The sequence below is a fragment of the Ochotona princeps genome, chromosome 3 (assembly GCF_030435755.1).
Source record: "Ochotona princeps isolate mOchPri1 chromosome 3, mOchPri1.hap1, whole genome shotgun sequence".
Taxonomy (NCBI): domain Eukaryota; kingdom Metazoa; phylum Chordata; class Mammalia; order Lagomorpha; family Ochotonidae; genus Ochotona; species Ochotona princeps.
The window spans coordinates 75,133,960-75,158,098 of NC_080834.1; the positions used below are offsets into that span (position 1 = coordinate 75,133,960).

At 38.6% G+C, this 24,139-nt stretch overlaps 1 protein-coding gene across 1 annotated transcript in view; it reads right to left on the bottom strand.

Moving 5' to 3' along the window:
• Nucleotides 1-442: 442 nt before the first annotated feature.
• Nucleotides 443-24,139, bottom strand: part of MORC1 (MORC family CW-type zinc finger 1) — a 170,374-nt gene continuing 146,677 nt past the window's right edge. Inside the window, exons 22-27 of the mRNA XM_058661335.1 lie at nt 23,776-23,842; nt 19,768-19,923; nt 10,575-10,662; nt 8,812-8,865; nt 2,765-2,959; nt 443-755 (exon numbers count right to left, since the gene is read on the bottom strand). Of these exons, the coding sequence (XP_058517318.1) occupies nt 624-755; nt 2,765-2,959; nt 8,812-8,865; nt 10,575-10,662; nt 19,768-19,923; nt 23,776-23,842 (692 nt within the window). The 3' untranslated portion in view covers nt 443-623. The remainder of the gene's footprint in view (nt 756-2,764; nt 2,960-8,811; nt 8,866-10,574; nt 10,663-19,767; nt 19,924-23,775; nt 23,843-24,139) is intronic.

Sequence of the window (24,139 nt, forward strand, 5' to 3'; positions counted from 1 at the left end):
CTTTTAGATACACGTGATTTGTAGATATAGAATGTTGAAGAGGCTTACTCTACTCCTGTGATAAAAGAAGTATACTCTAAAGGACATCTTGGTGTTGGGAGGATTTGTATCCTGTCTCACTGGTCGCTCCCGGCACTGGGGAAAGGACGTGGTGTCCCTCTTTTTCAACACATCCTTCAAGAGGAAGAGATTCTATATCCCTTTATCTACTTATTTTGGAAACCACCATGTTCAAGTTTCTATCACATGGAAAAACTAAATCGGAGCTTACACAAACTTTCATTTTTCTTTATGGCTGACATAATTTTAGAAAAGCTTTCTAGTAGAACAAGAAGAGATAGGAAATAAGCTAGATATATATATATATAACTGTTATATATATATATATATATATATATATATATATATATATATATAACAGTTATATATATATATATATATATATATATATATATGAAATTGCAAACAAGGAATCACTTTTGAAGTAAAAAACTTCCTGATGTTCAATAGGATAAAGTGTATAATAAATAAAAACAAGGTTACTTTTGAAAAGAATATTTCAATTTCTCCACAGCTTTCTTAAAAGTGACTGTCTTATCTCACTTTTGGGAAATCCTTTCATATCATTCCAAAGAGGAACTATGTCCCTTATCTACAGCAACTTCATTTAAAGTGCTACGGGAAAGGAAAACATCTTCTTTAAGTAAAGCTTCTAGGTAAACGTCAATCTGCTCCGGATCACCTACTGGACAACCCTGGAAGAGAGAAGCAATAGTCACCTCGGAGGAAGAAACTCCAGTGTATTCTGTGGCTGTATTCTGTGCAAGCTCACAACAGTGGCCTTGCATTTGCTCTCAATTCACCTCTCATTTTTACAGTGCATTTATTTTTTAGCCTTTTAGGCAAACATAGATAATTCTGACTGCTTCATTTTTCATCTATCCACTCTCACATCTTTCCCCACAACCTCTGGCTTACGCTACCGTCCTGGGCTCCTTGATCCATGGACAGATCTGTGGAACAGATGCTGCCTCTTAATTTACTTACATCTTATTCCCTAAAGGCCCAATTTGGAGATTATCCAGCTCTGTAAGTCACTGGACAAAGTAAGAATTTTCAGAGAAGTTTTTCAGAAACAATGCCAGCTTTAATACTGCCCCCACCAAGTGTTGAGTGCCACCATCTTTCTAGTCAGTCTTTGCTTCCTTTAAGCAGCATGAATTAAATTGAGTCCTGGTTTTGTGGGCCTGGATCCTGTTCCTGCAGGTGAGTCACAACACTGATATTTTAACTAGATGTCCAAACATCACTGACCTTGATAGGGGTTCTTCCATGACCCTTCCTGACACTAAAAGCTTCTTGGCCTATTAGGTAAAATCCAGTCTCACGGCTACAATCACCCACCTAGCTGACGGGACTTCCTCAGCATTTTAGGTGAGTTCTATTGCCAGTCCCTTCATTTGCCTTTCCTATTCCATCTGCTGTGGGTCTACTTCATCATGAAGCTACTTCATCTAGAAACTCTGTTCCTCTGTAGTTGCTCTCAATGAGACACAGTAAAAGTAGAAATTTCAAGTATGGTGGTGAGACTAGTATATGTGAACAGGAGCCCTTTGACTACTGTTCCAATGACACTAGGTAAAAAGTTTCATGCTCAAGCGTTGCTGGCCAAAGCCCTTCATGTCTCTATCCAACACTCTGAACATGGTGAATTAGATTGGTGTAATTATTGTGGATATTCAGAGGAAACACTTATAAAGCAAACAATGAACTTAGTAAATAATTATTTCAATACTATAGTTTTTTAATTGTTGCTTAGATGGTATGTACTACACACTAAGCAAAATATTCTTTGCATTTCCTTTTGTAATTAAGGAGAAGAATTCCTAGTAAATGAAAAGGTATGTAATTGTTTTGATGGGTTAGTGGACTTCCACCTTAAATTGTTCATAGAAACCAAAGCAATCAAGTTTCAAAGCTTAATGCTTGTCACTTTCTACACTGATAGATGGCTAGGTACCTAAACCATTTCCAAACCCCTTTAGGAACAAGGGGACCCATGGCTCAGTCCTCCAGGCCTTCTGCAGGTGTCTAAGGCTCCATGCATGCAGGGCCCAGTGAAGTTCTGTCTTACGTCTCAGCTCTAGGCGTCTAGGATTAAGGGACGCCATGTACTCTGTGGACTCACTGTTCTGCCTTAGACTTCTCTCCATTTGTTTTTAGCATCCACAAAGTTTTCAGACTTGTTGTATTTCATTCAGTATTTTTAAGTACTATCATAGAAGATGAGCCATTCCTCATTGCCTTAATGTATAAAAAGAAGCTCAATCCTTCATGTTTTAAAATACATAGATGAGGATGATGGCAATCTATACTTACACATTACATACTGATCTCTCCAACTTTTCCTCAAATCTTAAACACACATATATTTTTATGTATTAAGATAAAAGTAAATTAAAATATTGTCTGAAAAAAGAATTCCCACTGCACTCATTCTACTGAGGACACACTGAAGGTGAACATCCTACAGCAATCACAAAGATTTTGATTTAAGTATAAAAAAGAAGAGACAGTTCTAAAATTTTCTAATATGTATCTTGCACGCTCACTTCTGATTCCTCTATCATTATAGAGAGAGTAACAGCTGGGGTAAGTGACCTCTCTGCAGCTAGTAAGAGAATGAAAACATCAGGGAAGGAAGTATCTTACTGCTCTTTTAACAGAATATATTCTTACTCTCCAACAAAATGTCATCACTCACCAGCTGAAATTTATGCAGCAATGCTGCCACTTGCACACGGAGCTTCTCCAGTTTACCCTCGGCAATTTTCCTTCTTTTTTCACATTGTCCCAGAGAGATTTCATTAAGTACCCCTCTTCTGTTTGCTTCATAGATAATGGACTGCACTTTTTTCTTTAATTTTTTTTCATACTGAACCATATAAACATTCTGGATCTGGGAATTTTTTTTTACAAAAAAAATTTTCAGTTTTTTAAAATATTATTTTTCTTCTAAATATCACAGGAAATTTAATATTCCAACTCTGCAATTATGTACCAAATGATGATTCTGTAAGTGCCATTGGAAATCTAAACTGCAATCATGTAATGTCCTTATAATACTCTAGTCATTGTAACATAAGGGTGATTGAGGAATTCTACCATGAGCTCAGAGATGTTGGCTTTGTAGTGTAGGAGAAACCTCATCAGGGCTGAATTTGTTCTTTCACTTGTGGTATCAACTCATTCAAGGGAAAAGGGAAGCAGGTATACGTGACCCCACAGTAGCAGTAGTAACTCATAGGAAATAACAGAACGGCCAGTCTCCTGGGAGCTGGCTTGGCAGGAAATATAGTATTATTAGAACTCAAGTCTGTGGTATCTCTAATGTGCACACACTGTATAAAGCAAGAGGAATTCCTGCTCCTGTTGCTGTCCTTATTTTGATGAATACAGTAATGCATATGATTCTTGCTTGCTCATTAGTTTTGGTTGTCGTCTGAGGATACATGGTATGTCAGAGGCACTCATGAAGTAGGAGGAGGTAATGAAGAAAGAAAATGATTCCATTTCAGGTTGATATTAACTACTTGTATCACATTTTGAGAAGGTCTGAAGACATTCTGACATAATAGACACTTGGTAAATCTCATTTGGACAAATACTAGAATGGTTTGCACTAACGAGATTCCTATGCTCTACCATGAGAAGATTGTGCTTGAGCTCAAGGTCTGTTGGCCCTCTCTCTACCATGTTTACTACTGTTTTCAGACCTTTCTCAGACACTGTGCTAATCTCATCCAGCAGCCACTCTTGTTCCTGTGAGATTCTCTTACTTCCGTAACACCCTTAAACAAATAATCGAAACCCCTCAATGTTGAATTTCTATTCAATAATAATAACATTCCCCAAAATAAAGGCACTGAATTTAGTTATCAGTGATTCAAAGATATTTAAAATACTGTACATTCAAGAGCATGCTAGCCTATACTTCATAACAACACACATGTACAGAGGAGAAAGGACCTTCTGTCCCTGAGTAAAGCTCAGCTACTATTAGAGTTGAGAGAGGGTATGAATGATCCATTAGATGAAAGAGTTTTAAAATCCTGGCTTACAGGATCTGACAGACTTACATCAGTAACTTACTCTGATTATTTGCAATTTTCAAATATGATCCCTTGAAAGCAGTATTTAGGAATTTTATGAGTGCTGGGGAGATCTTCTGTAAAAGGTGTCAATTTTGGCAACTTTTAAAGTTCAATGTGAAAAGACATCTAACTGTATTAACATTTTAATTAAGTTGAGAAGAGAACTGTAACAGGATGAGAGACTTAGTTCTGCTAGCTCACCTGACTTTTGTAGAGGTATTTATGGTGGAATAAAAATGGAATTCTTTCCAAATTCCATTCATTCAGAACAGAATTAGAATTTGAAAGAAAGACTATTCAACTGAAATTCAAATTTTCTGCCTTGAATTCAAAAAGTGAGAGTTTTAGCAGTTTTGCAGCTTTAAAAGCTTAACAAGTTTGGGTACAATAAGGAAGTTACACACAATGTATGTATTTATGCCATACAAATAGGCATATGTGTGTGCTTCTGTAGGTAGGCAGGATAACAGAAAGAGTCAACTTCAATAAAACTCAAACATAAATACTTGGATGCATTCAAAGTTATTGACTGACACTGAGATAAAGAGCTCTAGAAGAGAGGAGTACTAATTTCAAGGATTCTAAAACCTAGATAAGAACATAAAATACAAAAAGCTAATACAAGGGGCCCTGTGCCGTGGCCTAGTGGCTAAAGTCCTCACCTTGAACGCCCCGGGATCCCATATGGGCGCCGGTTCTAATCCCGGCAGATCCACTTCTCATCCAGCTCCCTGCTTGTGGCCTGGGAAAGCAGTTGAGGACGGCCCAATGCTTTGGTACCCTGCACCCGTGTGGGAGACCTGGAAGAGGTTCCTGGTTCCCAGCATCGGATCGGCACAGCACCGGCCCGTTGCGGCTCACTTGGGGAGTGAATCATCAGATGGAAGATCTTCCTCTCTGTCTCTCCTCCTCTCTGTACATCCAGCTTTCCAATAATAATAAATCTTAAAAAAAAATTAAAAAAAATAAAAAGCTAATACAAGGCAGAAAATTTAATTAGGGTCATCACAATTTGAAAGTTCTCTTAGTACACAGAGATCAAGCTTAATTTCAAAGAGAGAGACTAGGTAAGGCTTCATGTAGAAGATGCTTTGACCAAGATCTAGATAGAAGGCAAAGAAATTCAAGACTCCCACTAAGGACTTGGAAAGTGGTTAGGTGTTTATGAGGACTCCATGGAGAAAGACTCAGAGCAGATCAATATAAGTGATTGAGAGAAACTCATGGCTTTGGGTGGAACAGCTATCCTATGAGAAAAAAAAAAAATATATATATATATATATATATAATAAGAGCTGGAGTCAGATGGCGCACAATCGTGCCATCAGTACTGTTACAGTAGTTACGAAAACTACAAACACAGAGTGAGATGAACAGAGATTTGTGACTTACATAACTTCCCTGTCTTTCATGTATACATTAGTCAGATTCTCATTGCAGTCATAAAATATGTGAGATAAGCTATTTTTGAAGGAAAGGGAGCTTTATTTTATTCATTATTTTGGAAGTTCAAATCCTAGTTAGATAACTCCATTGATGTGGTCTCTAAGGATGGCAGGGAAGTCACCGAGGGAAGATGTGTGCAGGAAAAATCACATGATGAGTCAGCAAGCAGAGGACATGCTGGGCTGAACTCAGAGCTCTATACCAACTTTCTCCAGTGAGAACTTCCTTGAAAATCTATGTTGCCAGCAACTTAAGGACCTCCCACTAGACTCACCCCCTAAACACCACAGCTAATTAACTCGGTACTTTCCCGGCATCATTAAAAGCTAAAGTTCAAAGTTCTGCAGGAGTTTTGGAGCTGGTTCACTCCCCTAATGTGTTCATGGTCACAGCCAGACCAGACCAAAGTGGCAAGTTGGGATCTTGATTCATATCTCTCACAGAAGTGGCTGGGGCCCAACCACTTGGGCCATCAACCGCTGCCTCTCAGGGTGCCAGAATCAAGACCTGAGGCTGGATTCAAATGCAGGCAATGTGCTGCAGACTTCCAATGTCCCATGGAACATCTAATGCCAAACACGAGACCTCTGAATAACTCTTATATCTACTTAAAGTTACTGATCCTTGGCCAAATCCTTATGATTGAGGAGTTTTATTATGAGGAAAGTCATGATTTTGATTGTACAGCTTTTGCTTGTTTGTTTGTTTATCACATTTGACTCAACAGAAATTCTTGAACTCCTGGTTCTTATACTGGCATCACTCCTAGAATCCAGAACTTTGAAACAGGCATGGTGATGCAAACTTTTTAGGTTATTACTGGCAATGCTTGCATCACTTCTTAGAGAGCTGGTTTGGTTCCCAGCTACTGAGCTTCTGGTCCAATTACCTGCTGTTGTGCTTAGGATGCAATGGATGATGGGTTAGGTGCATGGGTTCCTGCCACCCACGTGTGAGACCTCTGGCAATGGCCTAGACCCTAGTTTTTGTAAACATTTGACTAGTGAACTAGTGGGAGGAAGATGTTTTTCTCTCTTTCTTCCTCTCCTTAACTCTGTCTTTCAATTGATTAGTATTTTTTAACCTTGAAAAAACACTATTTGAAAAATATTAGAATATAGTAAAGAATAAACAGAATGCAAATTTTGCATTTTCTTTTAGGGGACAGATATTTACAAGGAAGTCTTCACACTGCAACATTTACACTTTTCAACAAAGCCTTATTCAGAAAATAAATTCATTTTTCCGCTGAGCAGTAATGAGGAACTAAGAAATACACTCCCTGCCCTCTTTCTTCAACAGAAACATTAGAGTCATAAATATCAACAAAGATTGTTAATTTTAGGGTACCACCTAAAACTTGAGTACTTTGTAAGTACTTTGTAAAGTGTCATAAGAAGGAATTCGATTTCAGCATTAGCTTTCATTTCAAGTTTTCATAGTCATATATCTTTTGGGACTTTATATCACAATTCCTTCTCATTTCTGCATCAGGAATATTCAGATGTATTCCATGACTTACAAAAGAGATGAGGCTGTGCCTCTTAGAGTTGCACTTTGTCCATCTCCAGAGGTCCCAGTGACTTCCTTGTTTGCAGAACTGCATGTTCTGAGATCGTTTTTTTGGAAGCTGGCTCTAAGCAACAACACACAGAGCAAGACTGCATGTGCTGGGGACACAGCTGGAGAACAGTTCGGGGAAACAGAAATGCTCAAGAAGACCCAACATTTCCATCTTATTCCAAGTGCCTTGAGAACTTCTAGGCTTATGACATCTAAGATGAAACTGTGTGCTCCAGTGGCCATCTTGGTTCCCACTTAAACCTCCTTGTCTGCTGGTCAAGCTCAGCTTGAACTTTACACTCCCTTGAGTGTAAAACCAGAGAGTTGAGACTATAGGAATTTTTGAGGTATTTCTGTAGCAAAAATGGAAGATATTTAATTTCAGATTCCCTCATAAAGTCTTCAAGGAATAAAGGGAATAAAATACATAGCACTATTTATTGAAAAACTCAATACGCAAAAGCATGTGCGATTTAATGTACAAAAATATTTCGACAATTTTGGAAAGGTTTGAGAAAAGTGATGAAGTTCTTTAAATTCCTTTTACTTGTATTAGCATTAACTATAACTACTTGTATAATAATGGAAAAAATCATAAAATTGTTAGGGGTTAATGCTGAGGCACAGTGTGTTAAACTACAATGTATAATGTCTGCATGCTATGCGGACACCAGTTTGAGTTCTAGTTACTCCACTTCCTAACCAGCTTCTTTCTAATATGCTTGAAAAGCAGTGGAAGATGGGCTCCAGTACGCATATATGAGACCCAGATGAAGACCTTGGCTCCTGGCTTTGGACTGGCCCAGGATAATATAACAGGATATTAACTTTTATAGAACAAGCTGTCTGGCCCACCCCCGGCCCCATTGTGGTCATCTGGAGAGTAAATCAGCAGATGGAAGATTCTCTAAGTCTGCCTTTCAAGTATAACATAAATCTTAAAAAAAAAAAAAAAAACTACTAAGATACTTTAAAAATAAAGGGTATCAAATTGTCTGAAGTAATTTAAAACTTGAATCTACATATAATTTCTGCCCTAGTTTATTTTAAAGTTTCCATGAAAATATTTCATAAAGACAAAAAATATTCTGCTTCCTGTACAAATACAGTCCTGGGGCAAGTGTTTTGCATAGTATTAAAAATGCTACTTGAGACGCTGCATTCCATGTTTGAGTATCCACATTCAAGTCCTGGCCCTACTTCTGATTCCAGCTTATTTCTGACGCACATCCTGGGAGGCAGAAGATGATGGCTTTGGCACTTTGGTTTCTGTCGTTCACATGGCAGATGTCACCTGAGTTCCTTGGCTCGAGGCTTGAACCTGGCTGAGCACCTCTACTGAAATTATTTGGTGAATAATCCAAGAGTGGATATCTTTATATATTTGTGTCCACCCTACTCTCAAAGTAAATTAAAACTACAAACTTGCTCTAAGCTCTTCATAAGTTGTTGCAGAAATATTTACATTTTCAAATTCTAAAAAGATACGGCTTTATGACATCCTGTATTCCATGCATTAATCTAAGTCTTCATAAGTAAATGAAAATTTAATTTCTTTCCAAACCTAACATTTGGCAATGTATATTGTTTCTCCTTTGATACACAGGGTCATTTAGAATTTAAACGGCTGCATTGAAAGGAAGCTTACCTGGTAGAAACACATTTGCAGCTTTTGGTTTGTCTGCTCTGGCCATTGCTTCAGCTGTTTTCAGAAATAATAACAGAACCAGATATTCACTTTTACAAAACAAGCTGTCTGCAGCAGAGTTATAACATACAAGTATCTAGTATAAAAAGCCATGAATGACTCAAGCTAACAGTGGCACTCTGGATATTTTAAATCTGGGCCCAATTAAATTAATTAACTAAATTACACCTTACTTCATTCCATCAAGGAATTAAGGCAGCTTACATAAATAAATACAGTGTTTTATTAAATGCAGATTAAAAAATCAAGCTGGAGGAAATAATAAGCATTCAGAGACATGCCAGGAAGGCAGCTGCAATATGGATTCTTAAAAGGTAATTCCAGAGAAACAGACAGAGTAGCTTCAAGCACAAGGGAGAGCACACAGTCAGAGATGAGCTGAAGTCACCTTGAAGTTGACTTCCTGAATAGCAAGAAGAAGGTGGTGAGGAGCCAGCCCCTGGACACGCCAGCACAAGGAATCATGCAGGAAAGGTGTTGCCATAAAGAAAATGGGAGAGAGGGGAGCAAGGAAATGAAAATTATGTTGCCATGGATGTCACAATGGAACTGCTACAGAAGAATGGGGCATTTTGGTTGAAGGCCTCAGAGAAGTAACTTAAGAAATAACGATGGTCAGGCCCACAGTCATGGCTCAGTGGCTAAATCCTCAGTTTGCATGCTTGAGGATCCCAAGTGGGTTTGTGTGCCAGCTGTTCCACTTCCCATCCAGCTCCCTTCTTGTGGCCTGCGAAAGCAGTTGAGGACAGTCTAAAACCTTGCATCCCTGTACCCACATGGGAGACCTAGAAGAAGTTCCTGGCCCCCAGCTACAGGTTAGCTCAGATTTAACTGCTGCAGCTACTTAGGGAGTGGACCAGCAGCTGGAAGATCTTCCTGTCTCTCCTTCTCTCTGTAAATCTGCCTTTCCAATAAAAATAAATAAAGCTTTAAAAAAAATAATGATGGGCATCAATGACATTGACTAGAGAGGTTGCAGTTTACTTGTGGAGTCAGTGGCCCCGTGGTAGAGGGTAAGGCAAGAATGAAAGATAAACAAGCTAACACAATTACAGAGGAGATACTGGGACTTAATGCAGGGTTAGACTAAGGTATATGGCAACTCCGTTAGATCAAAAATTTGTGTCTCTGTACATAGTGTCATTCAGCCAATGTCTCTGCCAGCAGCTGCCTCCCTCACTGCACTGGCCCTTCCCCACTACTTTCGGAGCAGCTCTTTTTGACCTCAGGCATTCAGACCTAGCACAACTTCATCTCGGCAATGTGGGGACTATGTATTAACATGTGATCAATGTGAAGTTTTCCTTCCAATTGTGTATTGCACTTTCTCAAGGTGATTTAGAAAACTCAGTATTGCCTATGTTTCCTAGTAATGTTCTAGTGGCTCTGGTTAAGATGATTCTCCGGGCACTAACAGGGCTACCAAATCTCCACCTCAGCTCCTCACAACAGACAGTGCAGGAAGTACCTAAGGAATGGACATGCTTTTCTCTGCCACTGTCTGTCTTGGTCTCCTTATTTTACCCACTGCCACAATGACTTCAACCGTGATTTTAATTCTGAGTCATCTATTTGATGTAAGGTTTCCCATCTTCATCTGCTCAAAGCATTCTACATCCTCTTAATAGTAACACTGGCTGTTTTTCTTCACCGATGATTAACTTTAGGCCATCTGTCACAGAGTTCTGAAACAACCAGCTTACCTCTGAATTTGCTGTAAGTTCTTCCACAGAGATGTAGTCCAGTTCTGCTGGTAGCTGATACTCAGGAAAGAAATAGAGAAGCATCTCCCTAGGAACATAAGCATAGGAGAAATGGGAGATGTCAGGGCAGAAAATGAGCACTTATCCATCAGAGCTGGGTTCCTCTCCCAGCTGCTAAACATCCTGGCAAGGATAAACATTAATTCCACTTAAATGCTTCACCACTGCCTTAAAGTCTCTGGAAAAGGTCATGGATGTGATTATAAAACAGCAATAGGAGGGACTCCGGTGTGAGGGGATTGTTCTGTGCCTTGATTATCAGTGTCAATACCCTGATTATGACACTGCTCTGTAGTTTTGCAAGATATTACAACTAGCAGGAACTGGGCAAAGTGCTCAAGGGAACACTGCATTGACTTTTTGCAGCTGGATATAAATCTACATTTATCTCAAGTTTGCAGAATAAAGAGGAGGTGGAAGAAAAGAGGAGAGGTGGGAGAAAGGAAAGATAAAGAGAGGTGGGGAGAGGAGAAGTGAGGGAGCTGATGGAAAGGGAAGAGGATGACAATCTTGCAGTGCCTAGCAATGAACGAGTCAGGAAAGCCCTGCATTGTTTCAGTGCTCTGCAGAGAACTCAGGATCCCAAAATTCCTGGGAGAAAACGGGTCACCTACAGGTTTTCTTTTTCCTAGGAAAACCAAGCGATTCAACTCTCAGGAATAATACCTTTCATCGGTGCCTCCAGGATGCCTCAACACTACTCTTCCCAAGCAGGGAAGGGGATCTTAGTTCACCTGATGGCAAGTTCAGGTAGACACAAGCGGTGACACATCTTTTACACAAACCTCCTGTGCTTTTCCCCAAATCCAGTTTCCCTTCCTGACCAAAGGTAGAAACCTTTTTTTGGTCCTTTCGCTGGTGAATGTAGATTCTTTTGTTTAGAGTTATATTGCTGATTATTAGATAAACAATTATTATCATTATTAGATAAGTATGTTAGATAATATTATTAAATGTTTTTAAATAATAATACTTATTAAATAAGCAATAGATGGTGATGACGTTTGTTGAGGAGTAGAAGCTTAATAGACAGGTTGGAGAGAGAATTTTAGATTCATTCTTCATTTTTTTCTTAATCTGTGGGAGTCAGAATCTACACCAGAGATCATCTGTAGTCTAAACAATGTCTTATGCATGCATCATCATTTACATAAATGGATGGATGCTGTTTTAAAATAGAACATAATTTCATGTAAAGGCTGTACCATACTAGCTTTTTACTTTATATTTTCTCAAGTTCTTCAATTCTACAGATATATTTTGAACTCCTATCAACACGTAACCTTTGTTCCATAGCACCTTCCACTGTCTTCCACTGTCCACATAGCACCTAGCATTATCTCCCATGCTAGAATCCCATTGTGTTTTGTTGGTACTGATTCAACCTCCTGGGGTCTATAGACAAAGAAGGTAACTAATTCAATGAAGTGTGATAAATGCACAGAGCAGAATGAGAAGGAAGCAGCATGTGCACTGAGAGGAGGATCCCTAATTCATACATGGAAAGACCCAAAATAAGAGCATCAATTACATGTCTAAGTGTGGGAAGAGGAGGCAGCAGAAGGCAGCATTCCAGAACACCTGCACTATCTGTTGGGAGATTACTTCCTTCAACCCACTTTTGCTGTCTCCCTCCAGAACTCTCCAGCATACAGTCTTGAAATATTTTCAATGTAAGGTTGCTGCTAACTTTTCCCATGGAGATTCTATCCCACAAGCCTAACTAGAGACAATGACAAATTACACCAACTTCTGCTTCTAAAGAGAAACATTTGTATATATTTCCTGTAAAACTAATAAAGGAAAACTAATAGTTACCACTTTAAAACCCTGTACGATGCCTAAGCCACATATGTAGTATCTGATTGCAGATGCTTAAAAACTGTCTTGAGTTCCTTTCTTCAATAGCATATCTTATCTAACATTGCTCTGCTGTTGAACTGTAAATTTCTTTTTGGATACTAACAGTAATTCTTAATTCATTATAGACTCTTCAAGGAGATGAGCCAAGAGTCTCAGAGCACAAGACTACAGGGATAGGGGCCACCAAGATGGCCTAGCATGCTAATCTTCAGCCTGGTGGCACCTGCATACCATATGAGCTCTCCTGGAACCCTGGCAATTGCACTTTCGATCCAGCTTCCTGCTAAAGTACCTGGGAAAGCAGCAGAGGATTGTCCAGTTTCTGGGGCCCCTATACCCATGAAGGAAATCTGGAAATCTGGAGGAATCTCCTGATTCCTAGTTTTGAACCGGCCTGGCTCTGGCCATGACAACCATTTGGGGAGAATCAGCAGATGGGAGATCTCTCTTTCTCTGTACAACTATTTCAAGTAAAATAAATTAATTTTAAAAAGACTACAGGATTAAATCCGTGTTCATTCATTTCTATCTGTGAGTTAAACAGATGCCATGCATTTGGGGAATTTCCAGAAACAAGCTATCATTTCGATAAGACTCTTGTCCTACCTAGCAACAGTTATTCCTTGATGCATATATTTACAATTTTCTTCTCAGACACAACTACAAAACTAGGCATTTGACTTTAACATTGTCTTTCTGAAACTTTAAGATTAAATATTCTGGGGATCTCTCCCCCAATGTTTACTTGGCTCCCTGGCATTAGCTATGATGCACATTTCAGACAAATGTTTGTAAAATCCATATTCACACCTGCAGGTTACAATTAAAGTGTCTTTTAGTATTTATTTATTGATTGAGTTGTTTGTGAGGCAGAAGACAGACACAGATAAAGGCTCCCTATTCAATGGTTACACCTCCAGTGCTCACAATAGTTGAGACTGGGCCAGGGCTAGAGCAGGGAGGGAGCTGGACCACAACCTACATCTTCCACATTAGTGGCAGGAGCCCAATTACTTGAGCCATCACTTCTGCCTACTGGGCAGAACAGGATTCGGATAGTCAAACCCCTCCTGAACTGACATGTGGCCATTTCCTAACCACGTATCCATGCAGCTCCAAACCAAACAGAAGTGTGAGTGTTCACATTTTAACTGTAAAAAGAGACCTCCACAGATCCAATAGGGACTGTCCCAGGTAGTTTTCCATGCCCAGAATAGCAAAATAAGAATGATACATGAACCTTGCTGGGAAGCTGGCAATGAACAGTATTATCATTTCATACATGTTTCAAACAAAATAAAAAGGCTGTGCAGAACAGCAAGCCAGTGCACAAGACACTTTGTGCCAAGTGAGAGCCAGCAGACTTCACCCCCACCTAAAAACAACCTGCCAGTTCCTCTCAGTAAGCCTTAGCAGAGCCTCTTCATATTATACTTTCTCCTGGGGATGAACACAAGCCCTGGTAAACTTGGCTTGAGTTGCATGTAGCCATTTATTAGTTTTCAATACAAGAGTCAGCAAACCTTGGATTTGTATCACCAGGTTCTGCACTAGCAGGAAGCTGTGGTCAGAAGCTGCAGCTCGGAATTGAATCCAAATTTTTAATACAATTTAAACAGAAACATACTCAATTATCTTAGTCTCACCAAAGAAAAAAAGCCTTCTATGGAAGGTTGACTAAAAGCCAAAATTTAAATATAGTAAAAGATTAGTATGAAACAGAAATAGAATGACTCTTTTCTTTTTGAAGGTTATTTTATTTGAAACACACAATTAGAGAGAGAATGAGAGACAGATAAATATTCTATCCACTGGTTCACTTCCCAAATAACTGCAATGGCTGGAGCTGAGTTGATTTGAAGCCATAAGACTCTTCTGAGTCTCTCACATGAGTTTAGGGTCCCAAGGATTTGGGCAATCTTCCGTTACTTTCCTAGATCAAAAGTAGGGAGCTGGATCAGAAGTGGAGCAGCTGGGACTGGAATTGGTGCTCATATGGGATTTCAGCACCATGAGTGGAGACTTAACCTACTATATCATGGTGCCAGTCCTAGTGACTATTTTCTATTAGAAAAAAAAAATAGAAAGCTAAACATGATTTTTTACAGAAATCATATGCTTGAGTATCTGGGAGGTTTGTTGTTTTTTCTTTAGCAACTGGAAGCAACCTGTAAAGAGTGATTTGTTTTGAAAATTTATTTTTGCATTTTTAAAATTTAATAGGGATCAGTTGTGGCACAGCATTTTAAGCTGCTTCTTGGAATATGTTGAGCCCATATCTAAGTGTTATTTCAAGCCCCAGCTAAAAGTTCAACCACTTTTTAACCATATTTCTGCTAATGCAGATTCTAAGAAGCATCAAATGATGGCTCAATTACTTGGGTCCCCCAACTGGGACACCTGGATGGAGTTCTGGGCTTTGGGCTTGCGCTTGGCTCACTTTTGTGAGAGTTGCAGGCACTTGTACTATGAACTAATGAAGGAAAATCTTTCTCTTGTGCACTCTCACTACCCCTTTTTCTGCAACTCTTTCAAATAAATAGATAAATCTTTATAAACTAATTTTACAAAACAAAATAAATAAAATGTATGAGAATACAAAGCAATCATATGCCTCTATAAAACGGAAATAAAGGAAGTCAGCTTTATCATTGCATAAACTGAAACAAGACATTACAATTTAACAGTTAAGAGCAAGAACTATAGGGGCAGAATGCCAGGACTGTCAGACTGCATACAAGAGTTATATAAGGCTCTACATCTTACTTGAATTTTATATACACCATTATTCTGTCGCAACCTATAAAATGCACACAGTAAATGTAACAGCTCTTAGGACTGTTGAAAAGTTTTAATGTGGTAGTTAATGCAAGGATGCTGTAACAGTGTCTGGCATCCAGTATGTTTATAACAAGCAGTTACTGTTAATTATTATTATTACTGATACTCAGAATGGTTTGAAATTACCATAATGTTTATGAACACATGATGAGTCTGAATAGTCCGTATTCTGGTTCACCTCATTTAGCTCCATCTTAACACAACTGAGTTTCACTCTATTATCTGAAAAAATGTTTAAGTGTCTAACAATACTATACATTCATTTTCAAATTAATTTATTTTAATTAAATTAAAAATAGTCTTTTGGGATGGACATTTGGTGCTGTAGTTGTTTCCTTTTAGGATGTCCACATCCCATCATAAAAGGCCTACTTTGAGTACTAGCTTTGATCCTGCCTCACTTTCCTACTAAAGCACTCACTGGAAAGCATCAGAGATGGCTCAGCAACTTCAGGGCCTAGGACCCACACGAGGAGGTCTGGATCATCTTTGGGTTCTTGGATTCAGCCTGGCCTAGACCTGGCTGCTGGGTGCAATTGGGAAGTGAACCAGAGAATGGAATTTCTCTCTCAAATAAAATAAAACACAAAAAATATTTAAGGCTTTAAAAGTATTATTTGAAGATATACTAGTATATGTTACATATAATATAGGCAATTCAGTATTGTAATATTCTAACTTTTAATGATCCAATCTGTTTGCAAAGTTACTATATTTGAGGATTGTAAACAACAATACACACAAAATGTATGACAGAAAAAGTTAAACTGAACAAAATAAGTAATATAAATGGACTGTTTTAATTAATTTATTCAGTTGGCATTAAACAGAGGTGGCTGAGCAAATTCTGACAGTATAGAAATAGGTGAGGTAGATGCCACATCCAAAGTGAACCAAGTTGGGTATCTATGCACCTCCAGGTCTCAGACCACACTTATTAAAACACGGTTATGTGAAGAGCAAGGTAAATATAGCGTACATATAAAATAAGTATGGGATAATTTATAGAATAAATACAGAGTAAATACAGAACACAGAACAAAAGCAGCATCGTAGCCACAACACCACACACAATCTGTGTATCATGAGGAATCTGAAGTCCAGTTAACTAGAGGGTCTGATATAAAGTACTGCAGTTCTCAAACACAGCAAAAGACATCTCACAAACAAGACAGGGGATCTGGTTTCTTGAGTGAAATGGGAGAAAATAAACTGCATGTTGCCTACGGCATAACAGAAAGCTAGTCAAATGGAGAGCTCATTCTGTTTCATTTATATGTGTGCACATAACTCTTTTTTTTCTGGAGAATATTCTTTATAAAACAGTCACCACGAAAAAAAAATAGGCTATACAGGACTGAGCTGATAAATCCATTCTGCTTTCAAAGTGCTCAACTGATAATAGTATAATGATTCTAAGCACTGAGGGTCTATTAGGAAGATGAGCTTTGGGACATATTAATGTTCTAGTGATGATGAATGATCAAAATGGATGCACTTTAAGGTCTCAGAATACTAAATCAGATTATCCCTTTTTAGATTGCAATTACTCGTTAAAATAAACAGAAATTCTACACTTAGACAAACAATAAAATTCAGCCAAGTAAAATATAAGGAAAATGATCAATCAGAAAAAGAAAGTTTATGTAACTGTAAAAGAAAGTAAAGCAAATTTGCACAAACTACTGTAATACACTTAGGTCTCTATGGGTCATACATTGTGCAGAGGGAGGAAAGAATGGTGACTGAGAGCGGGTTGTCTGGGTTTAAACCCAAAGCTATATAATTATCCATGCAACTTTTGATGTGTTAATTAAATATCTATAACCTAAAGTTTTCTGATCGATTCAAAATACATAAAAGTAATATTGGGTTTACAAGTCTATGGGAATAAGGAATAGACATACTAAAAAAAAAAAAATCCTAGAGAGGGGTTAACATTGTGGCATTACAGGTAAAGCCAGAGCCTACAATGTCAGCATCCCATATGCTTACCACTTCACATCCGGCTGCTCCGCTTCTGAGCCAGATCCCTAACAATGGCCTATGTAAAGCAATGGAAGATGTCCTGAGTGTGTGGGCCCCGAGATGAGACTACTGGCTTTAAACTTAAGCCTGACACAGCCAGGGCATTTTGGTTCTCTGGGTAGCATGAAACAAGTAAATGGAAGGTCTCTCTCTCTCTCTCTCACTCTCTGTAATTCTGAGTTCAATGTAAGTAAGCATTTTTTAAAATACTTGAATGAGCTTCAAAATCATGATACAGTTTTACAAATGATAGATATTTTAGCAAAGAAAAAATGGTTGACTTGCACTAATGTCCCAATCGTTTGGATATGTGATTACATTCATATATTTTGGTGATATTCACACGTTTACTCAAACATATGGAGGTTCATTCCTATGTAATTTATTGCATACACCTAGGATTTGATGAACGTTTTTCTTTTTTAAAGTTCTTATTAGTATCATGAGAAGAGACTTCCTGTATTTCATAGGTGTAATTCTAAGACTTCATAGTTTGCTTCCTTCCTCTTCCTCTTTCGATCTCCCTCCTTCCAATTGATGTGCCTGAATCTGAGAAACAGCAAATAGTAAAGCACGCTTCAAATGTATTGCTAGCCAACCCGAAAGCAGAAGAACTTAGACACTACTCCAGGAAAAACATCCCTGAGACAGGAATAGAAGTTAGTTACAGAGCCCCATCCATTGGAGATCACACCACAGGCCACAGGTAGTATGATACTGACAAGTGACTTTTGGCAAACTCATAAAGTCCTAAGAATTTTATTTCATTTCTGGGTTAGAGTAGACTTGCCTACCCAGGCACTAAAGCAAACTGGATGGGTCAGACCTTCATTAAAAAAAACGAAAACAAACAAACAAACAAACAAAACATATCCTAGTGTCATTCACCAAAATGCATAATGATACAAAGTCTAAGGTGAATCCATCTTCATACAACTATGACTGAATGCCTCCTTCCTCTCTCCTAGGGAAGAACTGGTATTAGGCATGAGTCCTAAAGGATGACAAGTGTAAGTGGTGCCTTCGTTACCATGTAAATGCAGCCCTAAGGCCCGGATGCTGCCACACAGGCTTCTGTAAACTCCAGGACAGTTGCCCGATGAAGGTTGTGTCTGCAGCTGGCAACAGTCTTCTTCAGGACCACAGCCAGGTCCTCAAGCAGAAGCCATGGTTTCCTATATACATGGCCACTCCCACTTTTCTCTATTTCCCTACCTGACTTAACTCTAGGACTCTCATCTTGGGGAAGATTTTGGTCAGTCACTGGTGAGAAAATTGAGGTGACTGTCCAAAGGAAAAGAACCATTTCATCTAGGGCGTATCTCTGTACTTTCTTTGGCCCAGAGATTCCCACCCCACAAAGACTCCTCAAAGCCAACTTTTGTATGATCTCCACATGAAATCAACGAGCTACACTCACTTAGTGGTGACATAGCTTCCACCTTCTCATGGAAACAGAAAAACGCTGAATCCTTGACTTAATCCCCTCCCAGAAGGAATCTGAGAATTTGGAGAACTAAGATCCAGACATCTAAATTCCTCAGATAACCAAGGTCAAACATGTTGACCTCTATTGGCAAAAAGCAGAAATCTGTTTCTTTTGAAAAGTTCAGTATCTGAAACTACAAAAATAGACTTTTGTAAATGGCATGTTAACATCAAGAGAATCATTATAAAGGAAAAATAAAGGGAAGATTCTGTACAAAATCTCTAGTACTTAAAAATAAGGCATGATCAACCATAAGGACGAACCACATAAATTAGGTGGTTAGTGACTCCTATTCTCATATATATAACATACACAAAAGAATACATATATGTATATACATATATAAAAGAAAACACATTTGTATCAGTTTTCATTATATTGTTGCATAGGCAAAGGGATTGCCCCTTCCACCATTCCCCACTATTTTCCCCCATATTATTGCACTATAGCCCTTCAATGGTCCCAAGTCCAACATTCTGCCATCAAAGTATATCATGGAGTTGTAGGTGTAGACAATAGTAGAAAGGCTGGCAGCCTATTGTCAAGACATATTTAACAGTTTTATTATCAGTCCCCCTTTTTATTTGGGAATCGAGATGCATACTGTAACATATCTTCACTTCCTGAGGTGCCTGTCTCCATTATACATTATTTATCTATGAGAATAGCTGTATATACATATTTACTTACATATCTATTTAACTTGTATTTTTCATGAAGTTTGCCTAATACATAATGGTCTCTAGTTCAGCCATGGCATATCTAAATCAGCATAGCTCAGAGGAAAATCATAAAATCATTCTAGGGAATTGATTTAATAACATTGCTATTCAGCAGGGAGAAGAAAAGCCAGTTGTTACTGCTTAGAAAATTCAGTATAGCATGTGCAAGTACATTAGTGAATATATTTACCTTAAATTAGACATCAGCTTTCTCATTGTTTCTTTGACAAATGTGCTTTGAGAAGATGTTTCCCATGAAGCAACAGCTTCGCAACCATCATTCACAGCAACTTTTTCTTTGTGTCCAGAACTTGGACTGAAGTCCCCTGTTGACACACTGAACAAGCTAAGAGTTACAGTTTGAAAAGCCACAATAAACAATTGTCTGTTTAGAAACAATATTTCATAATAATGCGTAAAAACAAGGACATAAATGCAATGTTGAAAACCCTTGCATATGCTGTTGTATAATCAATTCTTAATTAGAAGAATTACTACATGTTACTATCATGCATTGTGCCAATATTTTGGAACGGCCACAATTAAATTTAATGGGTGATAATTTATTCTTAACAGTGGTCATATGTCACTTGTTTTTATTTGCTGAAAGAAACTTTTAATCTAATGTTATATTTTAGTCTAGAAGAAAAGCACAGAAATTCAAAAAGAGAGAGATGGAATCAGTTGAGAAAAAAAATTTAGTTAACATCTGGAGGAAGAGGAGTATTAAAACTGTGATCATCTCAGGCTACAAAGAGTAGGCCTTCTCAGTAAAGAGTGAGAAATTCAGAATTGTTGGGGTAGGGCATGCAGGAAGTCTGTGGTGCAAAAAGTCACATGGAGGGATCACAGAGCTTCATACTCAAGAGAGGCCACTGGAGTGTCTTCAGTTCAGAATGGACCCTGTTACTGGGAGTTTTCATGCTTGGAAGCAAGGAGATCTAACACGAGTATTAAAAGGCCATGCAGCTCTACTACACAAAAACTCACAGTAAGAATGCAATGTTTTCATTTTGTGGGAACAAAATGTACAAGGGGATTGAAAATTACAGAAGATGGGAGACTAAATTGGGAAGAGGGGAGAGCTTTATTGGTTAAATAATAAGGATATTTTTGTAATGCTTACATGGTGACATCTATAAATAAGATTACGGCTATAGAGGATTTGTATTTTTGTATTGTGAAGGTCCTTCCTTAAAAACAGGATGGCAGGTTATAGCAAATGTAATTTGCCCTACTGTCAGCAGTTCTTTGGCATTTATTATACTAATTCCAGATTACCTGCTAAAGATTAAGAACATTATATAAACTGGATCTCACTTGTCTGTTAAATAATACTGAAACAATATCTAATTGTTCTGCAATTACAATCTCATGTATGCTGAAACTTTACTAAGTTCTTCATTCTAGTCATTGAGAGATTGTAGGAAGACATTGTGACCCTAGAAGGTCAGGGAGCACAGGATTACAGTTGGTTGGATAATATTTGGAGGAGAATAACCAAATGGCTACCTTTAGTATACCTTACTGGATATCATTTGCATAAGAACAGTTGAGTGGACAGTATGTATATGAGAACACCTGGTGGAATATATAAGACAAAAGGAGTTCCAAACAAAAGCATTGAATGTTTTGTTGATAAGCTCAATACTTCCTCCCTTATCCTATATGGCCCTCAGTATATAAAGTTTGATGCCACTAATAAACTACGGCTTTTGACCATCAGTCAGGGTCCACGCATGTTATTATCGGCTCCGTGCACCAAGTCCATCGCTGAGGGACAGCGACAAGAGATGTTGGAAACTCCTGCTGATATTGGGGGTGCGGGGCAAAATGCACCTCTAATTCTTGTCTCAAATGACAAATAATTACGGGGTCTACCTCACACACTTTCACTAAGGAGCAAACAAGATATTCAAAGAATTTAATACAACTCACATTAGGAGATCAATAAACAGTGCCTAACAATTATTGCTATGATTAACTTTATTATCACCATCATTAGTCATTTCCATTAGGAAGATTTTAGTTAGATCACAGTATTAAGTTGGATCACACTAGTGTATGTATGAGGCAATCAATAGTGATAAAAAAGAAATCCCACAATCTCATAAAGACCTGAGAGTAACATATGAGAATGTTTAAGCTTTTGTACAGATATTAATGTTTAATTTTAATAACTAATGCTAGGTTAAACACTAGCCATGAGAAGTAAGAGCACTGGGGAAAATCACATCACTTTCCGATCAACAAGTATCACTAAATGCTGTTCTGTATGCTAGGTCCCACACGTGAGCAGGGCAGTCCCTGCTGTCATGAGGTGAGGTAGCTTCTAGTGGTAGAATAGGGTGATAAAAGAGACAGATGGATAAATGAGATACTTTAAGATAGCAATAAATGCTTGAAAAACAAAAGAAGATGATGTGATAGTAGGAGTCTGACTTGTAAGAACTAGGTGGATTATTTTAGATGGTATTGCCGGGGATGACCTTTCAGAGGTTAACAGTTACAAAGACAAATCCAGGCTTCCGTCTTAGGGATGTATGTGTAATTGTAACAAATTCGAAAACACAACTCCACTTGGCTGGAAATTGTCCATTTTCCTTGTTTACTGAACACAATTGATATTTAAATAATTGTTAGGGCCCGGCGGCATGGCCTAGCAGCTAAAGTCCTCGCCTTGAAAGCCCCGGGATCCCATATGGGCGCCGGTTCTAATCCCGGCAGATCCACTTCCCATCCAGCTTCCTGCTTGTGGCCTGGGAAAGCAGTTGAGGACGGCCCAAAGCTTTGGGACCCTGCACCCGTTGCACCCGTGTGGGAGACCTGGAAGAGGTTCCTGGTTCCCGGCATCGGATTGGCGCAGCACCGACCCATTGCGGCTCACTTGGGGAGTGAATCATCGGATGGAAGATCTTCCTCTCTGTCTCTCCTCCTCTCTGTATATCCGGCTTTCCAATAATAATAAAATCTTTAAAAAAAAATAATTATTAAAGTTGAGCGATTAAAAGAAAGTCTGATCCCTGCAACAGTGGTTCTGTCCCTGGGACAGTGGTTCAGTCCCTGGGACAGTCAGGGACCCTTGAATGCATGGGTAGTGGATACTGATGCACAAGTTGCCATCAGCATAGAAAGGAGCACAGACAGAGCAAAGAAAACATAAATAACAGGACTGTAAGTAATTTAGAACGTTCTTAAAAGAGAGGCAGAAGTGAAGGGGATTGTGTCAAATTAAAAGAGTTAGTAACTTGACTTGGAAGAGTGAAGTGATGACATTTAACTGGTGAAGTAACTTCTCCACCAGCAAGTTCAGAGAAACAAACGTGCTCGTTCGCTCGCTCGCTCACTCTCCTTGCCCTAATGCAATGTGCTCCTATGCAGAAACCAGAGAAATGGGGTCTGAATTCCTGGAAAGCAGCTTAAATAGTGACTGAAAGCCATTACTTTGACTCCACTGAATAGCCAAACAAACTCAGCTGATTTCATTTTTTTTTTTTTAATATTTTTTTTTTATTGTTATTGGAAAGCCGGATATACAGAGAGGAGGAGAGACAGAGAGGAAGATCTTCCATCCGATGTTTCACTCCCCAAGTGAGCTGCAACGGGCCGGTACTGCGCCGATCCGATGCCGGGACCAGGAACCTCTTCCGGGTCTCCCACGCGGGTGCAGGGTCCCAAAGCTTTGGGCCGTCCTCTCCTGCTTTTCCCAGGCCACAAGCAGGGAGCTGGATGGGAAGTGGAGCTGCCGGGATTAGAACCGGCGCCCATATGGGATCCCGGGGCTTTCAAGGCGAGGACTTTAGCCGCTAGGCCACGCCGCCGGGCCCCAGCTGATTTCATTTTAAAGGTAGAAAAATTTTCATGTCAAGAAAACTGTAGCAATAATGAGACCCATAGGGGGAAAAAACGGTTCATGATTTCACATAGTTTATGTGAGTGACATTTTTAGTTTACTGAACTTGCACTGGGTAGGAAGTTAATCCTGTTCCATTTAATTATTAACAAGTTTGCACAAAGAAATGAAGAAGTTCACAGAAAAGATGTATTTCTAGTCTTTCTTCTGTGTTGTAAAACTTGGTTCCATTCTTCACAGCCTTTGTTGCTGCTATTTTCTTTCTTCTTGTACTTAAACATTGACAATTATTTTTCAACAGTATAATTGCACTCCCTTTAGATTGTGTAATTATAGTACACTCACCTTTGCTGGTTAGATAATGAAGAGGTTCCATTTATTGCTGGAATATCATTATGCAGTTCTTGTTTTTCTTCAAAGGAACATAGAGAGAAAATGAAGACAAACATATTTTGATAGTCACATAATAAATTGCACTAGAAGAAATATTAGCAGTTGATCAGTTACCTGCATAATATCGAATTGTATTCAAACCTTCATTTGCAAAACTGAGCCCATTTTAAGGCAATTTACAATATATTCTAAATGTTACAATTTTTCATCAAGTGTATATAGTGTCTATAACAATCCAAGAGACTTTGTAGTGTGGTTTTATCTCTGAAATGTATTTAGCTGGCATTGATTGCCAGGATTTTACAGATTTCCCTTC